Here is a 21,286-nt window from a genome sequence, read left to right as displayed (position 1 = left end):
TCATTTGCATGTCATTAGCCAGAATCCCTAGGTGTGTGTATGTGTGTGTGTGTGTGTGTGCACGCGCGTGCGTGCGTGCGTGCGTGCGTGCGTGTGTGTGTGTGTGTGTGTGTGTGTGTTTGTGTGTAATAAAGCATTGCATTGATATGGTATGATGCTAAGAGATAATGGGAAAACTAAGGTTGGTGGAGCTGGCTGAGACATGTGAAATTGCTAATAAGTGGGAAGTCTTCAGCAAAAGCCCAAATTTGCGTGTCTGATGGATGCAGGATTTCTCACTGCGACTTTCTGGGCAATATGCAATCTTTCAACTTAATAAATATTTCTTAATGAATACTAAATGTAATTTTATGAGTTTGCCTCATTTGCATACAACATTAACATATTGCACAGACAAAAACAAATTGCATTAAAAAAACGGTATTTGACTGCTATAACAGATTCATGGATACAGCAAGGTACAAATGCATGCAGAAAAAGGTCTGTCTTTGCCTGAAAATGCCATTATCCCAGTATAACGCATATGTCTCTATATGTACATGGATAAAGCAATTGCCAGTACTCCAGAGGTCTTAGTATAAACAGAAAATGTAATGCAGGATCATCTTTAGTGCTGACTATTTCTTTATCGACTTTGAACACTACTATTTGATATACAGTAGCATAATACTAGATAATAACATAATACTGGAATATAGCATAATACTGGGCTAATACTATACACATGATACATAAAGCTTGGCCCCCTGCAGACGCACTTACCAGAATGCCCTCATACTGTCTCTGTACGTTCTTCCTACAAATTAGATTGTAAGCTCCTCTGAGCAGGGACTCCTCTTCCGAAATGTTACTTTTATGTCTGAAGCACTTATTCCCATGACCTGTTATTTGTATTACAGCTCAACCTCGTTATAGCGCGATCCGCTACAATGTGGATCTGATTATATTGTGGTGTCAGCATGGCCGTTTTCTTAATTTTATTTAAACATATCAATGCAATGCTTTATTTCTCACACACACACACGCACACACACACGCACACACACACGCGCACACACACGCGCACACACACACACATGTTAAATAATTGACAGGAGTTTATCTGCTAATAGAGGTCCTTGAAAGCAAAGCAGTAGGTTTCTCAGACTTAAAGTAGGTTCTGGACTTCCAACTCAGGGGCCTATGCAGTAAATTGCGAAAAGCCCCTTATTGCCAGCTTCTCGCCAAAAAAAGCCTACTGCGATTCAGTAAGCCCTGAGAAGCTCGCAAGAATAGGAAAACTCGCCGTTTTATTTTGGCGGGGAAAAAAAAATCCGCTTGGCAATAGGCCCCTTCTCACCGCTCATCGCCAGCTTTCCAACTCACTGTATTCTAGTAGCCCAGATCAGCATCTCGCTGCTGATCGCCGCTCTAGAATGGAGAATTTCTCACCAAATGGCCTCGGCAAAAAAGGTGGTAAGAAGCTGGGGATGAGCGGCGAGACGGGACTTTTCCTGCCTCGGATTGATGCCGGCGTCTCCTGAGCTGATATCCATTAATACATTAGTATGAATCCGATGCAGGAAAATTGCATTTACAGCCCACTTCATTACCTTAGCGGCTAACCGCTAAGGTAATGAAGGAGTTACTTGCTTACACACACCTTGTCACTGCTGCAGTCCTGCACGGGATCCCCAACTCCTCTCTTCCTGATGTCAGGGCAGGAATAACATGGGCCACAGCAGGAACAGTATTAGGAGGAGGGGCAGGAAATAGTGTATATATGCGATCAGAGGGATTTGCAGACCAGGAGGCGGATCGGATCCTCCCTTCCCCTCCCTCCCCCTCCCATCACACAAAACCTCCAACAGACGCGTAACCCATGAACGCAGTGGCCATTTAAAAAAATTTTTTAACGCGATCCCCGTTATAACGTGGGGGCAATATGTGAACCCAAGAACCGCGTTATAATGGGGTTCAGCTATATTTGTTATTTATATGATTGTCACGTGTATTACTAATGTGAAGCGCTATGTACATTAATGGCGCTATATAAATAAAGACATACATACATACATTTGTGGAATTCCTGAGCACCTGGGGCAGATTTCTATGTAACTAAAGGAAACACTCCTTCAAACCTACCATCTATATGAACATGGGACATGCTATATGGCAGTAGAATTAAAATCATGAGTTCCAGTGCAACCATATCCAACCCCTAGAGTGAAGTTTGGCTTTAAACAGTATTCATTTTCAGCATACGGTTAACCTGAAAAAGTCTACCTGAATGTTGATATTTCTTTTGTTTGACATCTCTTATATTTCATTATTTTTGTACAGGTAAAAGTATTACGTGACGCATCTGCTAGTTTGTTTTTTGTTATTGTTAAGGTCTTGTGTGTGGGAAACTTATACAACCCTGATGTGCGATATTCCTTCAGCATCCCCATTGAAGATCAAATTGACCAGTTTACATGGGACCCACAAGGACCGTGGCAAAACTGCAACAAAATGTGTCAAGGTACAGTGACTGTCACTAAATTGTCTTTTCTAAGTGCTGTTATTTCAGTTAAACATTTTGTATATTTGATTCTATTTTAAAAAAAACTAACTCAACACAAATGGAGATAAAATTATTATTATTATTATTATTATTATTATTTTATTTAGAATATATTGGTAATCAAGAACCAAAAAGGTATTAAATATGTAACACTAATAAAAAAAATATCACGACTACATCTGTTAAAATTACAATCGGTGATATAGGTGCCTTTTAAGGCTTCATTGATTTTTAACTTGACTTTTCGTTTTTTTATAGCAGTCCCTGGTAGTCATTTTTAACCACCCGGATGCCATGATTTTTCTGTACTATGGCTCGTATTTAATAAACTGTGAAGCTGTTTCCCATTTTGGAGAAGAGTTCATTCATATGAATGAGACTAAAATCTTATCTACAGTATCACGGGAATGCAGTTTCACAGCATATTGAATAAAAGCCTTTGTCTCGGGAATGCAACGTAACATTAAACATATTGTATCTATGACCAAGTTCAGGAGAGTCGGGCAGGAAGTTTAAAAAAAAACTACCTTTGTGGGATTTGAGCAGTCTATTACAGCTTTAGGATCACTTTGGGTGTCTTTTATGTATCACAGGGTCATACAGTATATTTGTCATTACATAGCATGCAGTGTGTTATTTTGTTAAAGCAAATATATTAGGAATTTACACGTATTAAACGTTATTAAATTTCGAAACTTGATTCTTTTTCAGGAGTGCGAAGAAGGAAGGTGATATGTCTTCGTAGCAGTGATCGGGTTGTAGTTTCTGAGCAGAGATGTGGACATTTGCCTAGTTCAGAGACACAAACAGAGCCATGTAATGCAGATTGTCATTTAAGGTAACTAAGAACAAAACTGGAATTTTTCCATACCTTTGAATACTTTTCTTCTGTATATTAAGGCCAGGGTCATGGTCAAAAAGACCGTGCTGAAACGCGCTGAGCTGTGCTGAGGGGTAACAATATCCCTATAAGCACAGCTTTAGACGGCGCTTCCGCATGCGTGTGGAATTGCAGCCGACAGGGATATTTAAGTTTTCCTGCTGAGGGAAGCGGAGGGCCGGTCACGTGACTGCCAAAAGCCAATGTCAGTCCGTGACGTCGGCGCCGTGACGTGGCGCGCTAGCCCCACCTCCTGTCCCGCCTCTGCCCCGCCTCCCTCCCGGCTCACAAGCACGCTCACGCTCATGCAGGGACAATAAAAAACCTCCTGCTTGAGCAGGAAAGCATGAGCGTCAGCGCTGCTGAGTGCTGTCAATGCTACCAGGTCCGAGGCCTTAGACTACATATTCCTGCTGCTGACAGAACAGTTAAGTAAATATTAATGTATTTGAACTGTTAACGCTAGGAGAGATTAAAAAAAGTCATTTCATAATGATGAAGTTTATAGAGTTTCATTATTTTGAAATCACTTCAAAAACAGGTTTTCATTAAACGTGTGAATTGCTGTTCCATGAGTTATTAAAACACTGATTTATTTACAAAATAATGAATAGTATCAGTATACTACGTTTATTAATATATGAAACTGTGGGTGTGGATGTCCATATATACAATGAGTAGTAGATTTAGTATACAGGAAAAAAAGAATGGTGTATATAGCGCTAAAAGGCTGTGAATATATAATAAACAGTGTATATAAACATATAAGGGGATAAAAAATGTGTGTGACCTTACACACTATACCTTAATAATGTAAGGCTAGGCTGCCGAGTGAAACTAACCCAAAAAACAGTTAGTACAAAGCAAAAAACAACAATACAAACCGGCGCCTACAGAGTGCCATATAGAAAAAAAGTTCAGTCCAATGGTAAAGAAGTGTCCAGAAATGTCCAATCTTGCACTTCACGCTCCACAGCAAGATGTTACAAGAAGCGTGTGATGCAAAGAGAGAGAAAAGAGAGAAAAATCATAGTGCAACAATGCTACAGTATAAACACATAAGACAAACAGGACAAGACAATTCTAGACAAACACAAGCAAGGCTGACAAATAATACAAGCGTTAATTTAATACACAAAAAATATAAAATGAACAAGGCAGATGACGGATCCGGTGGTAAAACCGGAATCCTACTTACAGGACATTCGTTTAATACAGACAGGGGTGTATGGTGAGTGATGGATACGTGGCGTCCAGGAGTTGCTCCAAACACTGTTCCTAGCTCCGCAACTGGATGTGCATCACCGGGGGTGGGTCTCAGGCTCTCAAACGCTGTCTGCCACTCTGTGGCCGGAAATACGTCACCGGGGGTGGGTCAAAATGCCAATAACCCCTTCTCCTACTGCTGTACCTCGATCACTCCTGTGGGTACTCTGCCTTAGTCCAAATAAACTCTCACAAACTGCCCAACGTGTTTCGTGCACTTGCGCATCCCCTGCATCTAGCCTGTTTTAATGATATCTTTTTTAACATATATTTATTTAGTACATGTGTGCATAATATACAATTACCTTTTTGATTGATTTAATAAAAAAGGAAGTTTTATCATTATACCACTAGTGTGCTCCCATGTGATCTCTTCTGGGGTATTTTCTTTATTACCTTACTTGTTTATGTCTTTAATTTTGATTACAGTGCTGCACCCATCCCTTTTTTTCAAGGAGTTGGCTAATGTGGACAACAATTCAACCATTCATTAAATCAAAAAGCGTATTGAGTTTTGAATGGTCTCTGTTTCTTGGTAAACTTTAACTATTACGTATATTTGTGTTACTATTTTGTTGTTTTTGTCAATACATGCAAGATGCTTGATAATAGTAAGAACATCCTTGATATATATATAATTATATATATATATAATCTATATTAAGTAGGATAGCAATATATATTCAGCACACAATAGGTTAAACTGTTTCCTTATATGTGGTTTTCATGGGCAGCTTGAAACTCGAGGGGTGACTTGAAACAGAGTGACAGGATGTATATTTTAGAGATAAGACTTGCTTTGCCCAGTTTAAAACTCGTTTCCCATACTGTAGTGCCGACGAGTATTCTAAAACCAATCTGGGGCAATCACCAACAAAACCCAGGTACATACATACTGCCAGGGACCCCTGCTGTGTTAATCCGATGGGCCATTAGTCTCTGCAGAAATGTCACTGAAATGTTTGCAGCATGTATGCAGCATGTACTTGGATCTTGCTGGTTATAGCCCCAGATTTTCCAAGGCAATCTTAAGGTAAGTGTTATGTAACGGTTAGACATCCACCCAATCTCCCACTGGCCCCTGTGGTCTACTCGCCCCATTACATGTTTGTGTATGTTGTGGTGCACCTGCTGGCTTACAGGACTCCTGAGTCTCCCGCTGGGTGTTAGTGGGGATATCAGCATGACAGGCATCCAAGGTAGTGTGATCTGAGTCTTACTCACATACGATGCAGCGCCTCCACCCCAACAGGTTCTCTGCGGCCGCAGGGGGATGTATCTGATGGGGACCTCCTATGTGGTACCTCCTTCTGTAGAATGACTCCACACTCACACAGAAGGGTTGTAGTGAATAAGGGCATCTTTATTTGCATCATCCTGGACAGACTGCCCCTCACTGCGGTCATACTAGCCGCTCATTCTGTTGGAGTCCATTCCTCTCAGAAGGTTCCTCCTCTCTCAACAGAGTTGGTTCACCTCTCCCCTAAAGGAGATCACCATCTGCATCAGCTAGTAATTGGATCTGACAGCCTTGAACTGCTGCAGACACTCCTTGAACTCATCGGTTTTAAACCCAGCATAACCACTCGACTTGCTCATTATGTATTCCTCTACTGTCTCCCTCAGCCACTTATCCCTATTATCCTCAATCTCCTGCATTAAGGGTTCGGGCACGTAAGGGTATTCTAGGCAATGGGATTTTTTGTATTTGGTGACAATGGCTCTTTCAGCCCTGCTGGTGCGAATTAGCTTCTTGTTGCCTGCCCTGCCTGGCAGTACCCATGACAATGGCTCATCAGGATCGACTAAATCTCGAAATATAGATGACCCCCGGGGAGTAACTACCCCTGTTTGTATACCGTATCCAGAGCTCCTCTAAGCGCTCCTCCTCAGATAACTCTCCTACGCCCCACCAGTAATCCACTACTCCTTCCCTCTTCAATATGAACCGCGTACGGTCCATCCAGGCCTCATACCCCTCAAACATGGGCGCCCACCACCTGGTTTCTCTCTCCTTTACCCTCTCTGCTACCGCTACCGTGTCCTCACTCTCTTCCGGTTCTCCCCCTGAAGAGATTCCGGATGTCCCTGTGGACCTAGAATTTGACCCTAAGCGCTTAGGCCTACATGTTACATTCACAGTACTGTTACTATCGCTAGTACATGAAGATACTTTGCGCACAGACATTTCCCTCCCCGATCCCTCATCGGAGGTAAAACAATCGCCCCAGTCCAGATTTTTTTCAGTCCGTTCATCGGATGTATCCCGTGACTCCCCAGATAGCCCTTGGCTCGACTGGGACCCAGATGAAGAGGTGACAGGGGCAGGGGTTTTAACTTAGGCCAGGGACTGGGCATAGGGAAAGGCCATAGGCCGATGCGGCACAACGACCCGCAGCTTCTCGCTACCTCGACCGGTACCATCGGGTTGGGATTCCGGCTCACCCGTCTCCTGGTTCCCAGGCTTCCGCAGGGCTTGCCAGCTCTTGCTCTTGGCTGCTCCAGTTGATTGACCACTGCACAGCGGTTGCGAGGACGCGGCCATCTTCCATCCACTTCCGCAGGGTCCGCCGGAAGTGAGGTCATCGATCTCGCGGGACTCATCGCCGCCATCTTGGGTTCCTGGGCTAGGCCTTCCGTCTCCGCCGCCACCGACGCCTGTGGAGGGTAAGGTTGTATCTCACCACTCCGTTGGCTGCCGATGGGGCCTCCGCCGCCTTCCGCAATGGAAGTCACCACAGCCGTGGGACTCCTCCACTCTGGTTGCCTCCGCACAGGTGATCTCGGCACCTCGAGACTCCGCTCTGCTGCTTTGCAGGTAAGGCCTGATACAGCACCGCTGTAGTGGTCTGCCGGTAGGCGCATCACCACCGATGTCGGGCTCGCTTGCTCTTCGTCCGAAGATGCAGACTCCGACTCGGGGAGTGGCACTCCCATAGGGGACTGATGGCGAGGTTCCAGGTTCTCACCGCGGTTGCAGGCCCCTGTCTCTTTAGGCTCCGTCGCTATCATCAAGAGCGATCCCCATTCTCCGGGATCAGCTTGCTCTTCCTTGACTTTGGGCGAGGCTTCAGCCGTCAGCTTGGCTATTTCTGCTCCCGCCTCCACGATGTTTCCTGGCACAAAGGGCTGCACGGCCCATAGATAGTGGATGCCACATTGGGGGCACCTAGCCGTTGTACTGGCTACTCCACCCTGCAATCGGCACTGCATACACTGGCATCGTATCGTTTCGGTGTCACCCGCCTTAATCACCAGGATGCCTCCCGGCAACAAGTAAGGGTGTGCTGAGATTCCATCTCTTTTTCGCTTGCAGCGCTGGTTATAGGAGACACTTTGTACAGGGGTAATGCCTGTTCACCAGCTCTTCACAACTGAAGGGCAGGGGTCGTTTTTTTAACGCCTCCCTCAGCCAGCTCCACTCTAATTTGGCAAAGGCGGAGACCCCTCCCCCTGGTAGATATTAGGGGAGGGTCCCACAGATTCACTGGGTGACCCAGCACTGGCTCTGAGCCTGTCACAGTCCAGGAGGGCGCGGCCACAGCTTTCGCACCATACCCCCCAGCAGAGTGGGGTTCTCTTTTTGGCGCCAACTTTCTACAACCTTAGCATTTGCAGAATTCTCTGCACTCAGCCCACGCAGTCTCCCAGGGAAATCGGGAACCGCCATCTTGGTTTGCCCGGCCATTCACTATAGCAATTGAGGTATATTTTTGTCGGTTGTGGCTTACCGTCTGGCAAGCAGATTCTCCATTTTCTCCGCACATAACTACAATGTCCTCAACACTGTCCTCCAGGGTAGCACCCCGGGACCCCAGACAGGACAAAAACGGCGCGGCCACAGCCTTGGCGCCACTCCATAGCATGCCCGCCAAAGTCACTTCAGTCGCCCACTCCTCCGTCGTATGCACACCACGTGCGCTCCCTCCATCAGCCGCGGTCCACCATCTTGGACTCTCCGCACCGCGTGGAGCTTCTCTACTTGCGGTCGCCATCTTCACACTGTAATTTCTTTTATCACACATGGCGATCCTCTCTGCGGGGCAGCTGCCATTCCGATGCAATAAACAATGCCACGATGCACCACCTACGTGTATCTAATATACGTCTGACTCATGTTGCACTACCTCAGGCTAGGCTCACTCTCTCTGTGTATGCTGTGTCCACCTTCCTCCAGTCAGTGCTCTGCGGTAAGTATCCTGGTTACTGGCTAGAGTACTCTGGCTTCTCCCATGCAGTAATAGGGCGTCTACCTACTGTTGGCTACCACTAACGCAGATCCTCTCAAGAAATCCTGACCCTTGTTAAGCAGGCTATCCCTTCAGGCATTCTACCACTAGGTACCTCAAGGTGACTAGATCAGCTATAGTCCTGTCTCCAGACCCACTTGACTCCGTTCAGGATCCTAGGTTGTGCTTAGCGAGCTGATAATTCCATCACACTCCTGACTACCCCTAGGCTCTGTCCCCATACACAGCACTGACTGGCAGCATACGCTCTCCCTGTTTCCTAGTGTGCCTAGCAAAAGCCTGTCCTGTTGATAGGTATCTCAGCAGCGCCTCCAAAAATGTAACGGTTAGACACCCACCCAATCTCCCATTGGCCCCTGTTGTCTACTCGCCCCATTACATGTCTATGTATGTTGTGGTGCACCTGCTGGCTTACAGGACTCCTGAGTCTCCCGCTGGGTGTTAGTGGGGATATTAGCATGACAGGCATCCGAGGCAGCGCCTCCACCCCATCAGGATCTCTGCGGCCGCAGGGGGATGTATCTGATGGGGACCTCCTATGTGATACCTCCTTCTGTAGAATGACTCCACACTCACACAGAAGGGTTGTAGTGAATAAGGGCATCTTTATTTGCATCATCCTGGACAGACTGCCCCTCATTGCGGTTGTACTAGACGCTCATTCTGTTGGAGTCCATTCCTCTCAGAAGATTCCTCCTCTCTCAATAGAGTTGGTTCACCTCTCCTCTAAGGGAGATCACCATCTGCGTCAGCTAGTAATTGGATCTGACAGCCTTGAACTGCTGCAGACACTCCTTGAACTTGAACCCTTGATTAAACACTAACTTTTGGCAGTACAGTGTCTTATATAGACTCAGAAACAGACACACCTCTTGTGTCACTAACAGTGGACACAGAGCATGTTGTCACTTCCCTTGTTACATATGACACTCACCAGGGTGTGAGGGCAAACCTCCATGATTGTCGCTGGCAACCCTGCATACTTACCAGGTTTACTGCCAGCATGAGAGAGAGCGGTATACCATTTTTTACATGGCTACAGTTAGAATACTCGTCGGCACACCTGTACATTGTATTTCACTGATGCTATATCCTATAACTTATATTCTGACAGGTGTGCCCCTGTTCCTAGCTTCGTCTAGCTACGTCTGTTATTTTAAACAGTTCCTAGGATTCTTGTCTGTGTTTTATATTTTCTGATGTCTTTCGTTCCTAGCTCATATATTTATATATTTTTCTTAGTTCTTTATCTTCCTTAGAAATCAGTTTTAGCCATAAAAAGGTGTTGTGTTAGCTAAGATAAGTGATTTATAGCTCTTTGTCCTGATAGTATAATGAATCACTTTGAATATGGCATAAGTGACTACCTTCTACCTTCTAAAGATGCTTGTTACATCGAATAGAAGCATCTAATGTCTACCTTCAGATACGTTAAACTGAGCCGACGTATATAGCATGCTGTATCTTTGCTAAAGCTGAATTGAAGAAAATAAAGAATGCTGATTTTGAACTGGAAACCTGATTCCTGAGTATTATATCGAGAAGAGGCTTTTCTAACAATCCTTACTGGTTTGGCAGTTACAGGGATAAGGATGGATTCAAAGACATACAGTATAACGTTGGATTTTCTCTTTTAGAAACCAGGCTGAAGACATACTTTATGTAACAGTTTGTATTTATAGGTGGCATGTTACTGGCAAAAGTGAATGCACAACCCAATGTGGCCAAGGACATCGAACTCTGGATATACGCTGTATTAAGTATTCCACTGTGAAGAGGCTGAGTAGTCCAGTGGATGATACATTTTGTGGCAGCCAGCCAAAACCTCCAAACAGAGAACCTTGCCATGGAGAATGTCTCTTAACAAGCTGGCATTTTACAGAATGGTCCCAGGTACTCAATGTTTGTGTATCAGTAGATACAGTACTGTGCAGTTAAAAACGGAACAGAACTATGCAGATAGATTAAAGTAGCTCTGATAAACAATATCAGAGCGTGATCAGCTTTAACTGTCATTCAAGGCACGGGCAGTTAATGTTGATCATACTCTGATATCCCTTATCAGAGTTTTGTGAATAACCCCTATGATTTAAAGCATTGTAAGTAGAGATACTATTATTGCTAAAGACTTCATCTAATAGAACTGGAAATCAAAAGTCTCGAAAAGTAGAAAATCTGATAAATGCTCAACTGGATTCTGCAGTCCTAGAAAATACATTTCTAAAGAAAGAAAAAACTATTTGTCTTTAAAGAAAGCTGGAACTCTTTTTTTTAGATTACTAAATGAATTATTGTGAAATTTCTTTATCTCTTCCCCTTCCATTTATTTAACTATGAAATCACTACTATTCAAACATTTGTTCACAATTTATGTTGTAATATAACATCTGAATGGGATGTTTATATTATTATGGTTATTTTCAGTTTGTTAGAAAAAAACACATTGAAAGTTATATTTTTTTTCTTTGTGTATATAATATCAAAATGACAGTGCTCTCGGAGCTGTGGAAGAGGAGTGCAGTCAAGAGAAGCCTATTGTAGGAACAACTTTGGCCATCACTTGACTGACAGAGAATGTAATGCACATCATAAAGTTGTAACTCAGAGCTGCAGTGACCATTCTTGTCCTGTTTGGTCTACAAGTGAGTGGAGCGAGGTAAGATTTGATACAGTAAGTAGAATCATACAGTAGGTTTCTCTAAGAAGCCCAGGTCCACTACTGGTTAAATGGCCAAATTATATTATATTATATATATATATATATATATATATATATATATATATATATAAATATATATATATATGTATCTCTCTTTCTCAAAAATGAATAGACGATACCGTTCTGTGGCTAACAAAATGCTTTTATTTGTGCGAGCTTTCGAGATACACTGATCTCTTCTTCTGGCGGTGTTACAATGGATAAAGGAAGAAAGGATTTTACTTTCAAAAAAATTAATACTAATATTTTTATATATATATATATATATATATATATATATATATATATATATATATATATATATCATACTTTATATAAGTTAAGGTGGGTGAAAAAGGTGACAAAAAACTCCATATTCCAAATAAAAAGATCACTTGTGAGCACATTCACATCACATTCAGTGCTTCCACTGCGGCAAGGGATTCTGGAAAATGACATGCAAATGAGCACACCGTGTCACCTTTTGCCTAATATCCATTTTTACATGGAACCCTTATAAGCTAATGCTCACTGTTCACACAGCTTTTAAGCACAGCATGGGATTAGATGCAAAGCCAGTGAAACCACTCACAGACAGCTGTTTTGACCTTTTGGGTCTCATCAGTTTGAGTCTGGTTGTACTGACTCAATTTTCAAGGCTTGGTAGGTTTACCACACTTTATATAAGTTATGGTGGGTGAAAAGGCAACAAAAAACCTCCACCGTATAGCATATAGCAAATAAAAAGATCACATTTGACACGTGCTCATTTGCATGTCATTTCCCACAATTCCTTGCCGCAGTGGAAGCACAGAATGCTAGGTGATAATGGTTAAAGGCAGGGTTTCAGACCTGTCTAAGACATGAGGGGTTTTATTTGGTTTTTGTGAGCCCCCCCCCGGTTTCTTTTCACACCTCACAAGCCCCCTCCTCTTTTCCCCTCCCTCTCCCTATGTATTTCTCACTCAACCCCACTCTGCTATCACTCAATTACTCCTCTCTCACTCTGTCCCACTCTCTCAATCCCCCCCTGTTCACACTCAATCCCTCCTCCCCCCAGACCCCACACACAATTCCTCCACACGCAGAATCCCCCCCAATACCCATGCAATTCCCCCCACTATAATTACCTTCCCACAATACATACACCACTACCCCCCAAATTCATACAACTCTACCCCCTAAATACATACAACAATACCCCCCCAAATAATACAACACTACCACTCCCCACACCCCCCACCTCCATCGAACCCAACTTCTGGTGTACACCGGCAGGAAGGAGAGGCACCCAGTGTGGGAGAGAGAGACGGTCCCAGCAGGAGTCCTGCAGCAGCTGGGGAAAGCTGAGGCCTGGCGGCAAGCAGGGTCCTGACAGCTGGATGCAGAAGTTGGGCCCAACCACTGGCTCGGCCCAACTTCTAGAGCAGGCCAGCCCCCCGCAGCCACCGGGACGGCTCTCCCCCCCCCTGTCAGCGGCCCAGCCGAGGACAGTAAGTTCGGCTACACCTGTATAATTAGCTTTGTGTATATGCTTTAACCTCAAGGAAAATAACGTCTGTTACTGGTTTTGGTAACAGACTTTATAAGCCCTGATTTAACACACCTTTGTGGATCTGAGCCACATTCTGTATGATATTATGTTTAAATGTACTTAAACGAAGACTCACACACAAGGTTGGAGTGAATTATGAGCCTTTTTTAAACTGAACCAGTGTTATTTTTGGAAGAGTATCTTTAAACAATATGATTTATTAAGAATTGTTGGCTTTATATAATAAAGGATAATACTCTACATAAATTTTTTTATATGTACAGTGTCAAGAAAACGTTTTTGAACCCCTTAGGATTTTCACATATTTCAAGCTTAAATGTTATTAGATCTTAATCTTCGTCCTAATAATAGATAAAGATAACCTGATCAAACAAATGACACAAAAACATGATGCTTTTTGAACAAATGATTCAACATTCATTGTCCATGTGTGAAAAAGTATGTGAACCTTTAGATTCAGTACTTGGCGGTACCCCCTTGAGCAACAATGTCAACAGAGAAACCCAATGCTACATCCAAAATGACAAATATACACAGTAAAATACTTATATATTCTCTTGAAAAAGGGTCATTTAGTTTAACCCTTTGGCCAAAGCGTTGTAAGCTTGCGAGCCACAACAAGGCAGACACATGTTTGCAATTCCTAACATTACCAGATAAAATACTAATATACCTCTATTAGGATTAAAATTCTCATTTGCCTCTATTAGGAGGGAGAAAGACCACATTGGATCAGTATCCAGTAGAATGAAAGGACCTACTAACTTGGGAAGTGGGGAGGGGCGGGCTTAAAACCTGGGAAGGAGGAGCCACTAACCTCCAACAGCTGAAACAGCTGAGAATAGTTTAACAAAACACAAAACCCCAGCAAGCTGTTTTTGGGAACACCTGAGCCCCCACAATATATATATATATATATATATATATATATATATATATATATATATATAGAAAGGAGAGAGCGCACGCCCCATAGTATAAAACCGTAAATTTATTGAGGGGAAGGGGAAAGGGGGGGTAAAAAATGCACTCACAAGGGTACAAGTTTTAAAAGCATATTGTGATCATAATCATAATTTTCTACATCATATATAGGATATACACTGTTCACTTTGATTAAAATTAGGATAGGCACTTAGTTAAGTATTTTTTAATAATATATTTTTTCATTATTAACACATAATCTATTATAACATATTTTTGTATCCACACCCTCACTAGGCACTGCTTTTTTGCTTTGTTTGTCTTCATATATATATATATATATATATATATATATATATATATATATATATATATATATATATATATATATATATATATGTATGTAGATAATTGCAACAACCAGCACTCACATGTCACAAGGTATCCAGATGCTAATCCCATAAAAAATCAAATAGATGAGATATTACCAGATGGAGATCCAGCAACAAAGAGACAGCACACCAGGGGTATATTCAAAGTAGTATGTATTGTAGAAACATACAGGCACCTCAGCCAACGTTTCGGTCTGCAGAGAGAGACCTTCCTCAGGACTGTGCAATGATACAATGACCGTGACTCCTACTTATACCCCTATGTAACATAGTCCACATGGGCATCTGATTAAATAAACAACGTATCTTGACTCGCAGTTTAAATGGTCTTGAATTTTGATTGCCTTGTCGCTATGTGGATGAGAGAATGTGGCACCCTGTTGGAGAAACTGACAGTTAATACAGCCGTGGCAACAGTATACTTCAGGTTTTTGTGCCAGCCAGGTTCTTACTGGTGCCTATTTCTTAATCGGGTCAGCATCTGATAGTATATCGCCCAAATTTGGACCTCGTTTATAGCAAAAAAGCGGGGGCTCCACAAAAAAATTCCCAATCTTCTTGTCGTTCTCCAATATATGATAGTGTTTTTTCACACTGTTTCTAATGGAACTGGATATAGTCGTGTAAAAGGTAACTATATTAAAGCGTGATGACTCCAAACTCTTGGTTTTTGTTGTCAACAGGGTACTTCTGTCTACATGCTTCACTCTTGTCAATGCTTCCTCTATGTCTGTAGAGCTATATCCTCTTTCATAGAATTTTTTGGCCATCTGTAACAAAGCCCCATCAACCAATTCTGGGTCGCTTACAATCCTCTTTACCCGTAGAAGTTGAGAATAGGGTAAACCCCTTTTAAGGGGAACTGGATGGCTAGAGGCGTGTAGCAGCGTATTCTTATCCGTAGGTTTGAGATGAACCCGTGTAGACAATTTACCATCATTTTTGTATATAACCGTATCCAGGAACGTAATCTCTTGTTGACTGAAGCTCATGGTAAACCTGATTGTTGAGGGTATGGTGTTCAAGTAGTTGAAATATTCCAGAAGTTGTTTTTCTGTGCCCCCCCAAATTATGAATACGTCATCTATGTACCGAATATACTTCTTAATACATCGTGTGTGAGGCGCATCATGTAACACGTGTGTCTGTTCATACATATCCATATATAGGTTCGCATATGAAGGCACCAGATGATATAGCAATACTTGGATACATCAGCACAATATTTTAATATTTTCTACTTATTAAAATGATGTGTTTTATAATGTTCTTTTAAATTAGACTATAGTATTCACAAGGGCCCTAATTGCTGATGTAGGTTACCATCAGCACTTCCAGGCATTGTAGCATATATAACCGTTTGAGTGATTGCCTTATTTAGGTCTAAGGCACACACTGTGATAAGGTAGGAGAAGCAGGGAAGCCTGTTCCGATTTGCACATGCGCATTAGCATTAAGGAAGCTAAGAGAGGTGGTGCCTTGAGGTTAGGTATGAGAGTACTTGGTGTACCAAGATGGCGATTTCGTTTGAGACTTGCACATGTGCAGTAGCTCAGTAAGGATCATAGAAGACACCCAGAGAGGTTTCTGTTGCCACACACTGATGTCATCAGGTGCCGTCGGCAGTCTGATCAGTGGAACAGAAGGAGAAATGGTAATTGCAATCACTCCAGGTAAATGTCATGCTTGACAGCTGCTACATTGTGTCATATGTTTTTTTATTAGGTTTTGATTGGTTTGTTGGGTGTTTGATTGCACTGGGTGGAGGTATAAGTAGGAGTCACGGTCATTGTACCATTGCACAGCCCTGAGGAAGGTCTCTCTCTGCAGACCGAAACTTTGGCTGAGGTGCCTGTATGTTTCTACAATACATACTACTTTGAATATACCCCTGGTGTGTTGTCTCTTTGTTGCTGGACCTCCATCTGGTAATATCTCATCTATATATATATATGTATCTAAGTGGCAAAAAGGAGTGCTATTGAGCGTGGCAAATGTATACAACAGACGACAGAAAAGCCCAATGCTACATCCAACATGACAAAAATACACAGTAAAATACTTATATATTCTCTTGAAAAGGGGTCATTTAGTTTAACCCTTTGGCCAAAGCGTTGTAAGCTTGCGAGCCACGACAAGGCAGACATCTGTTCGCAAGTCCTAACACTACCAGATAAAATACTAATAACCTCTATTTTAAGCCCGCCCCTCCCCACTTCCCAAGTTAGTAGGTCCTTTCATTCTACTGGATATAGATCCAATGTGGTCTTTCTTCCTCCTAATAGAGGTAAATGAGAATTTTAATCCTAATAGAGGTATATTAGTATTTTATCTGGTAGTGTTAGGACTTGCGAACAGGTGTCTGCCTTGTCGTGGCTCGCAAGCTTACAACGCTTTGGCCAAAGGGTTAAACTAAATGACCCTTTTTCAAGAGAATATATAAGTATTTTACTGTGTATTTTTGTCATGTTGGATGTAGCATTGGGCTTCTCTGTCGTCTGTGTATACATATGCCACGCTCAATAGCACTCCTTTTTGACACTTATATATATATATATATTTTTTTTTTTGTGGGGGCTCAGGTGTTCCCAAAAAGAGCTTTCTGGGGTTTTGTGTTTTGTTAACTGCTGGTCAATCTTTGACATTGGTTTTGAAATGAAATTTGGCCCATTCCTTCTTACAGAACTACTTCAAGTCAGTGACATTTGAATGCTTCCTTGCATGGACAGCTCGCATCAGGCCCTGCCACAAAATATTGATGGGGTTTAGGTCCGGACTTTGACCATTCTAAAATGTGGAATTTCTTTTTCTGCAGCTATTCTTTTGTAGATCTGCTTGTTTAGGATCATTGTCCTGCTTATGACCCACTTTTGGTTCAGCTTCAGCTCACCGATGGATGGCCTGACATTCTCCTCTAGAATCTTCTGATACAATGCTGAATTCATGTTTGTATCAATGATAGCAAGCCATCCAGGTCATGAGGCAGCAAAGCAGCACCAAACCATCACACTCTCACAACCATGCTTGATGGTTGGGATGAGGTTCTGCTGTTTGAATGCAGTGTTTGGTTTTTGCCCAACATAACATTTATCATTGAGGCCAAAATGTTCCACCTTTGACTCGTTTGTCCAGAGAACATTGTTCCAGAAGTTTTGTGGATCATCTATGTGCTCTTTGGCGAACTTCAGAAGGGCAGCAATGTTCCTTTTAGAGAGCAGTGGTTTCCTCCTGTATATCCTTCCATGAACACCATTCTTGGTCATTCTTGTTCTGATAATTCAGTCAGGAACTCTCACATTAGCCAAGGTGATAGTGGACTGCATATTCTTGGATGTTACTCTGGGGTTCTTTGTAACCTCCTGATGATTTGCTGGATTGTTCTTGGAGAGATCTTGGTATGACAGCTGCTCCTGGGTAGAGTGACTGTGGTCTTGAACTTTCTCCATTTGTAGACTATCTGTCTGACAGTGGATTGGTGGTGCCCCAAATCCTTAGAAATTGGTTTGTAACCCTTCCTAGACTAATGAGCATCAGTAACTGCTTTTCTGAGATCCTCAGAAATGTATTTTGCTTGTGGCATGACGTTTTTCCACAGAAGACCAAAATCACAACGTTTCTGATCTTTATATACTGTAGACTGGGGCCTCCCAGACTCACCCCGAATATCTACCTAATTATATTAACATTGGATTATAATTATCCCCTTTAATTTAATGGATAAATTAGGGTTTCACTTACTTTTGCACATACCCTGACTCTTAATTACTCATTGTTCGTCTAATTTGTGCATCATTTTTTTTCAAAGTTTGGAATTTGTTAATATAAACCATACATGGATATTTAAGAAAAGACTGGTTTTGATTCAAGAAGGTTATCAAGAAAAAACTGTGGAATTTCCATAATTATCATTGGGGTTCACAAACTTTTTTCACTCTCTATATATATATATTTTGGAAAATAAAAAAAATATTATGGACAGGTCAGAGTTTGAATTTCTTTTGTGGCACACCATACATACAGATGTAGCCAATGTTATTGCACCTGCTTGCACTCTCCTGTGTGAAAGTTGTGCGGTTGCACTTCCCCCATGCTCGCGCATGGCTGATTCTACCAAGAGTCCACTTCTCCTGCTGGAGGTTGTGTATGTCTCGCTGCAACACGCCAGTAGGTGTAATAACACTGGCTACATTTGTAGGTAGAAGACAAATTTACATATAATCTAACCTACTGTTTGTGTGTCCGAATGGATTATGTGGGTTACTGCACCGACACACTTTATTCGAGCAAATACCCGGTATGTACCTGGCAGATACCTGGAATGCGCCGCTCCTCACCTCTGACAAGCCCCGTTGCATTTGCCTTCCCAGCCTGGGTTCATGCCTGGCTGATGGGCGGCTGATCTGTTAAATGATAATGATTAGGATTTAATAGGCTGCAATGCTTCGCGTGTCTACCAGATGGCATAAATTCATGAATTGTAATGCAGTATATATATATATACTGTGCAGTATTGCAGCCAGCGGGAATAAAATGCTTCAATCCCTGCTTGGAAAATAACTCAATGCACTCGGGCAGAAAACAGTCACAAACCTCAATACACCCGGGTATACCCGAATTCGTGGGACTAGCCAAGCTCGAATAAAGTGTGTCGCCAGTGTACATGATAATGTATTAACTGTGGGAAATACCTGGAAGCCCTTTCTTAGGATGTAAAGTTTTGTATAGATATTCAAGATCGTTTAAGACAAATCGGTCCCTTCTTCTGGAGTAAAGAAGACTATAACTAATAAACCGTAAATGTGGTGCTTGACTAAGAGTAGAATAATAAATCCGTAGTGCCTTGTGACGTGTGGGAAAGGCAACAAACATCGACAAGTGTCATGCCAGTTGAATGATGAGCCATTGAAAGAAAGCTACTGTGATCCAAGCCACAAACCTGAAGTAGTCGTCCCCTGTGAGCATCAAGCATGCGCATCTTGGCAAGTGGGATCCTGGGGACCAGTAAGTACAAAACATACAGGTACTTTTAAACAAAACATCTAAATATGAAGTTTCATTGAAGTACTTTAAAGCAGCAGTCCCCCATACTCGCTTCAGCCTCAGGGATCCCACGTTTTCTGAGATTTTTACCATTGAAGTTACCTGGTTTAAATAAATAAAACAATATGGCCACCAAATCTCATGCAATAGGAAGCTGCAATATCAACAGTTGCAGATTCCTATTGGACAGCCATTTAAAGCCAATTTAAAAACCAGGAAGTAATACCGGTATCGGAGGATCTGGGGACTCCCAGTTTCAATCCTGTAAAGAAAATATTCAAATTAAAAAAAGGGCTAGTTAGAGGGAATTGTTGCTAAAAATTGACCTGCGTTTTAGAAACATGTTTATTTGGCATACAGTGACAGAAAAAGTGTTGTAGGTTATCACTGGACTCTGCTTTATGTATTATCCCTAGACTAAATTCCATCCAGGTTGCTTTGGAGCATCCTATTGTCTTAACATTTATGAATATCCTTTCTGAATAAAAGCAATTTGTTAAGCGTAGGTCCATAATGTTGAGGGGACATTTTCTCTTCTTTCCAACATTAATTGCACCTATGCGTTATATGTTATGCTAGTTGCAATCAACTGCAGTCTCTTCAGTGTTTTTATCACAGTGACATTATTACCATACACATAAACAATATACTATACATAATAATAAGCTTTTTTCTATACCTATGATTCAATAAATTCCAAATACAATATACTGTATAAAATATATACATATGGAAATATGGGCAATAAAAACATCTAGAGGGTGACTGTTAACAAAAGAGTAAAAGTAAAGATTATCCGATTTCCTACTTTCTCCTCATGTTTCTGAACTTTAACGAGGATTTATTGTATTCCGCAGTAGTTCTTGCTAGATACTGTATGTATTTATATTTAGAATTTATTGAATCCATAGGTATAGTGGCTGTCAAAAAATATGCAATCTCTGCATGGAAATAAATGATGCCACCTATCCTGGAGATTGCCAGTCCTGTGTAGCCTGGCACTGGGAGCTTCAGCATAGCAACTGGGCATGTGCGACCAACGTCATCTTTCCCCATTTGTCATGCTAGACCCCCTGCCGGCTCAGCACCAGAAAGTCTGGACAGAGCAGCCATTTGGCAGGATGGCTTATTGAAGTCTCTTTCTTCACCCCTTCTTGCTAACACATGGTCTGACACTTCATACCCTTGCTAACACATGGTTGACACCTTTATATCCTGGACGGCCTTTGAAACTGGTCCTTTAAAGCTTAGGGGCGGAGTAGCCACGCTGGCTCCCATGCAAATGGGCCTTCATCCACACTGAATGACTTCCTCTGAACATTACTTTAACAAAAACATAACCCTTGGACTTTTATACATCAATATTTATATACCTTTATAATAATTGCGGAATAACCTTTTTAATGATTTTACTCCAGCAGTCCTCACAGCAAAACTCAGCGCTCTAGGAGCTTCCTAGCCGAAGTTGACTAAATGCTATGCTGTAAGCTGCTGCTTTTTTAAACCTTTTTTACTTTGCGCGGTTTACAGGGAAACACTCTTCCAATAACCCATACATTTAAAACATGATATGATTCTCGACACCTTATCCCTGGTGGGAGACACACAGATGTTTTTTTAATTCAATTACAGTATTACAGCCATCACTGGGTCGCAGAACTGACACTCTACACTTTAACTTAAAACACCTATAACTCTCTTCATCTTATACTTGTGAGGGATGTACTGAACCCCAC

At 42.1% G+C, this 21,286-nt stretch overlaps 1 protein-coding gene across 1 annotated transcript in view; it reads left to right on the top strand.

Annotated features, from left to right (window-relative positions):
* ADAMTS20 (ADAM metallopeptidase with thrombospondin type 1 motif 20) overlaps nt 1–21,286 on the top strand; it is a 293,501-nt gene that overhangs the window by 206,038 nt on the left and 66,177 nt on the right. Inside the window, exons 18-22 of the mRNA XM_075600093.1 lie at nt 2,374–2,503; nt 3,257–3,383; nt 10,624–10,834; nt 11,433–11,597; nt 19,347–19,511. Of these exons, the coding sequence (XP_075456208.1) occupies nt 2,374–2,503; nt 3,257–3,383; nt 10,624–10,834; nt 11,433–11,597; nt 19,347–19,511 (798 nt within the window). The remainder of the gene's footprint in view (nt 1–2,373; nt 2,504–3,256; nt 3,384–10,623; nt 10,835–11,432; nt 11,598–19,346; nt 19,512–21,286) is intronic.

This window comes from Ascaphus truei, chromosome 5, assembly GCF_040206685.1.
Source record: "Ascaphus truei isolate aAscTru1 chromosome 5, aAscTru1.hap1, whole genome shotgun sequence".
NCBI classification, from domain to species: Eukaryota; Metazoa; Chordata; class Amphibia; order Anura; family Ascaphidae; genus Ascaphus; species Ascaphus truei.
Note: the sequence above shows the minus strand (reverse complement) of the source record. Positions and strands in the feature narration are given on the sequence as shown.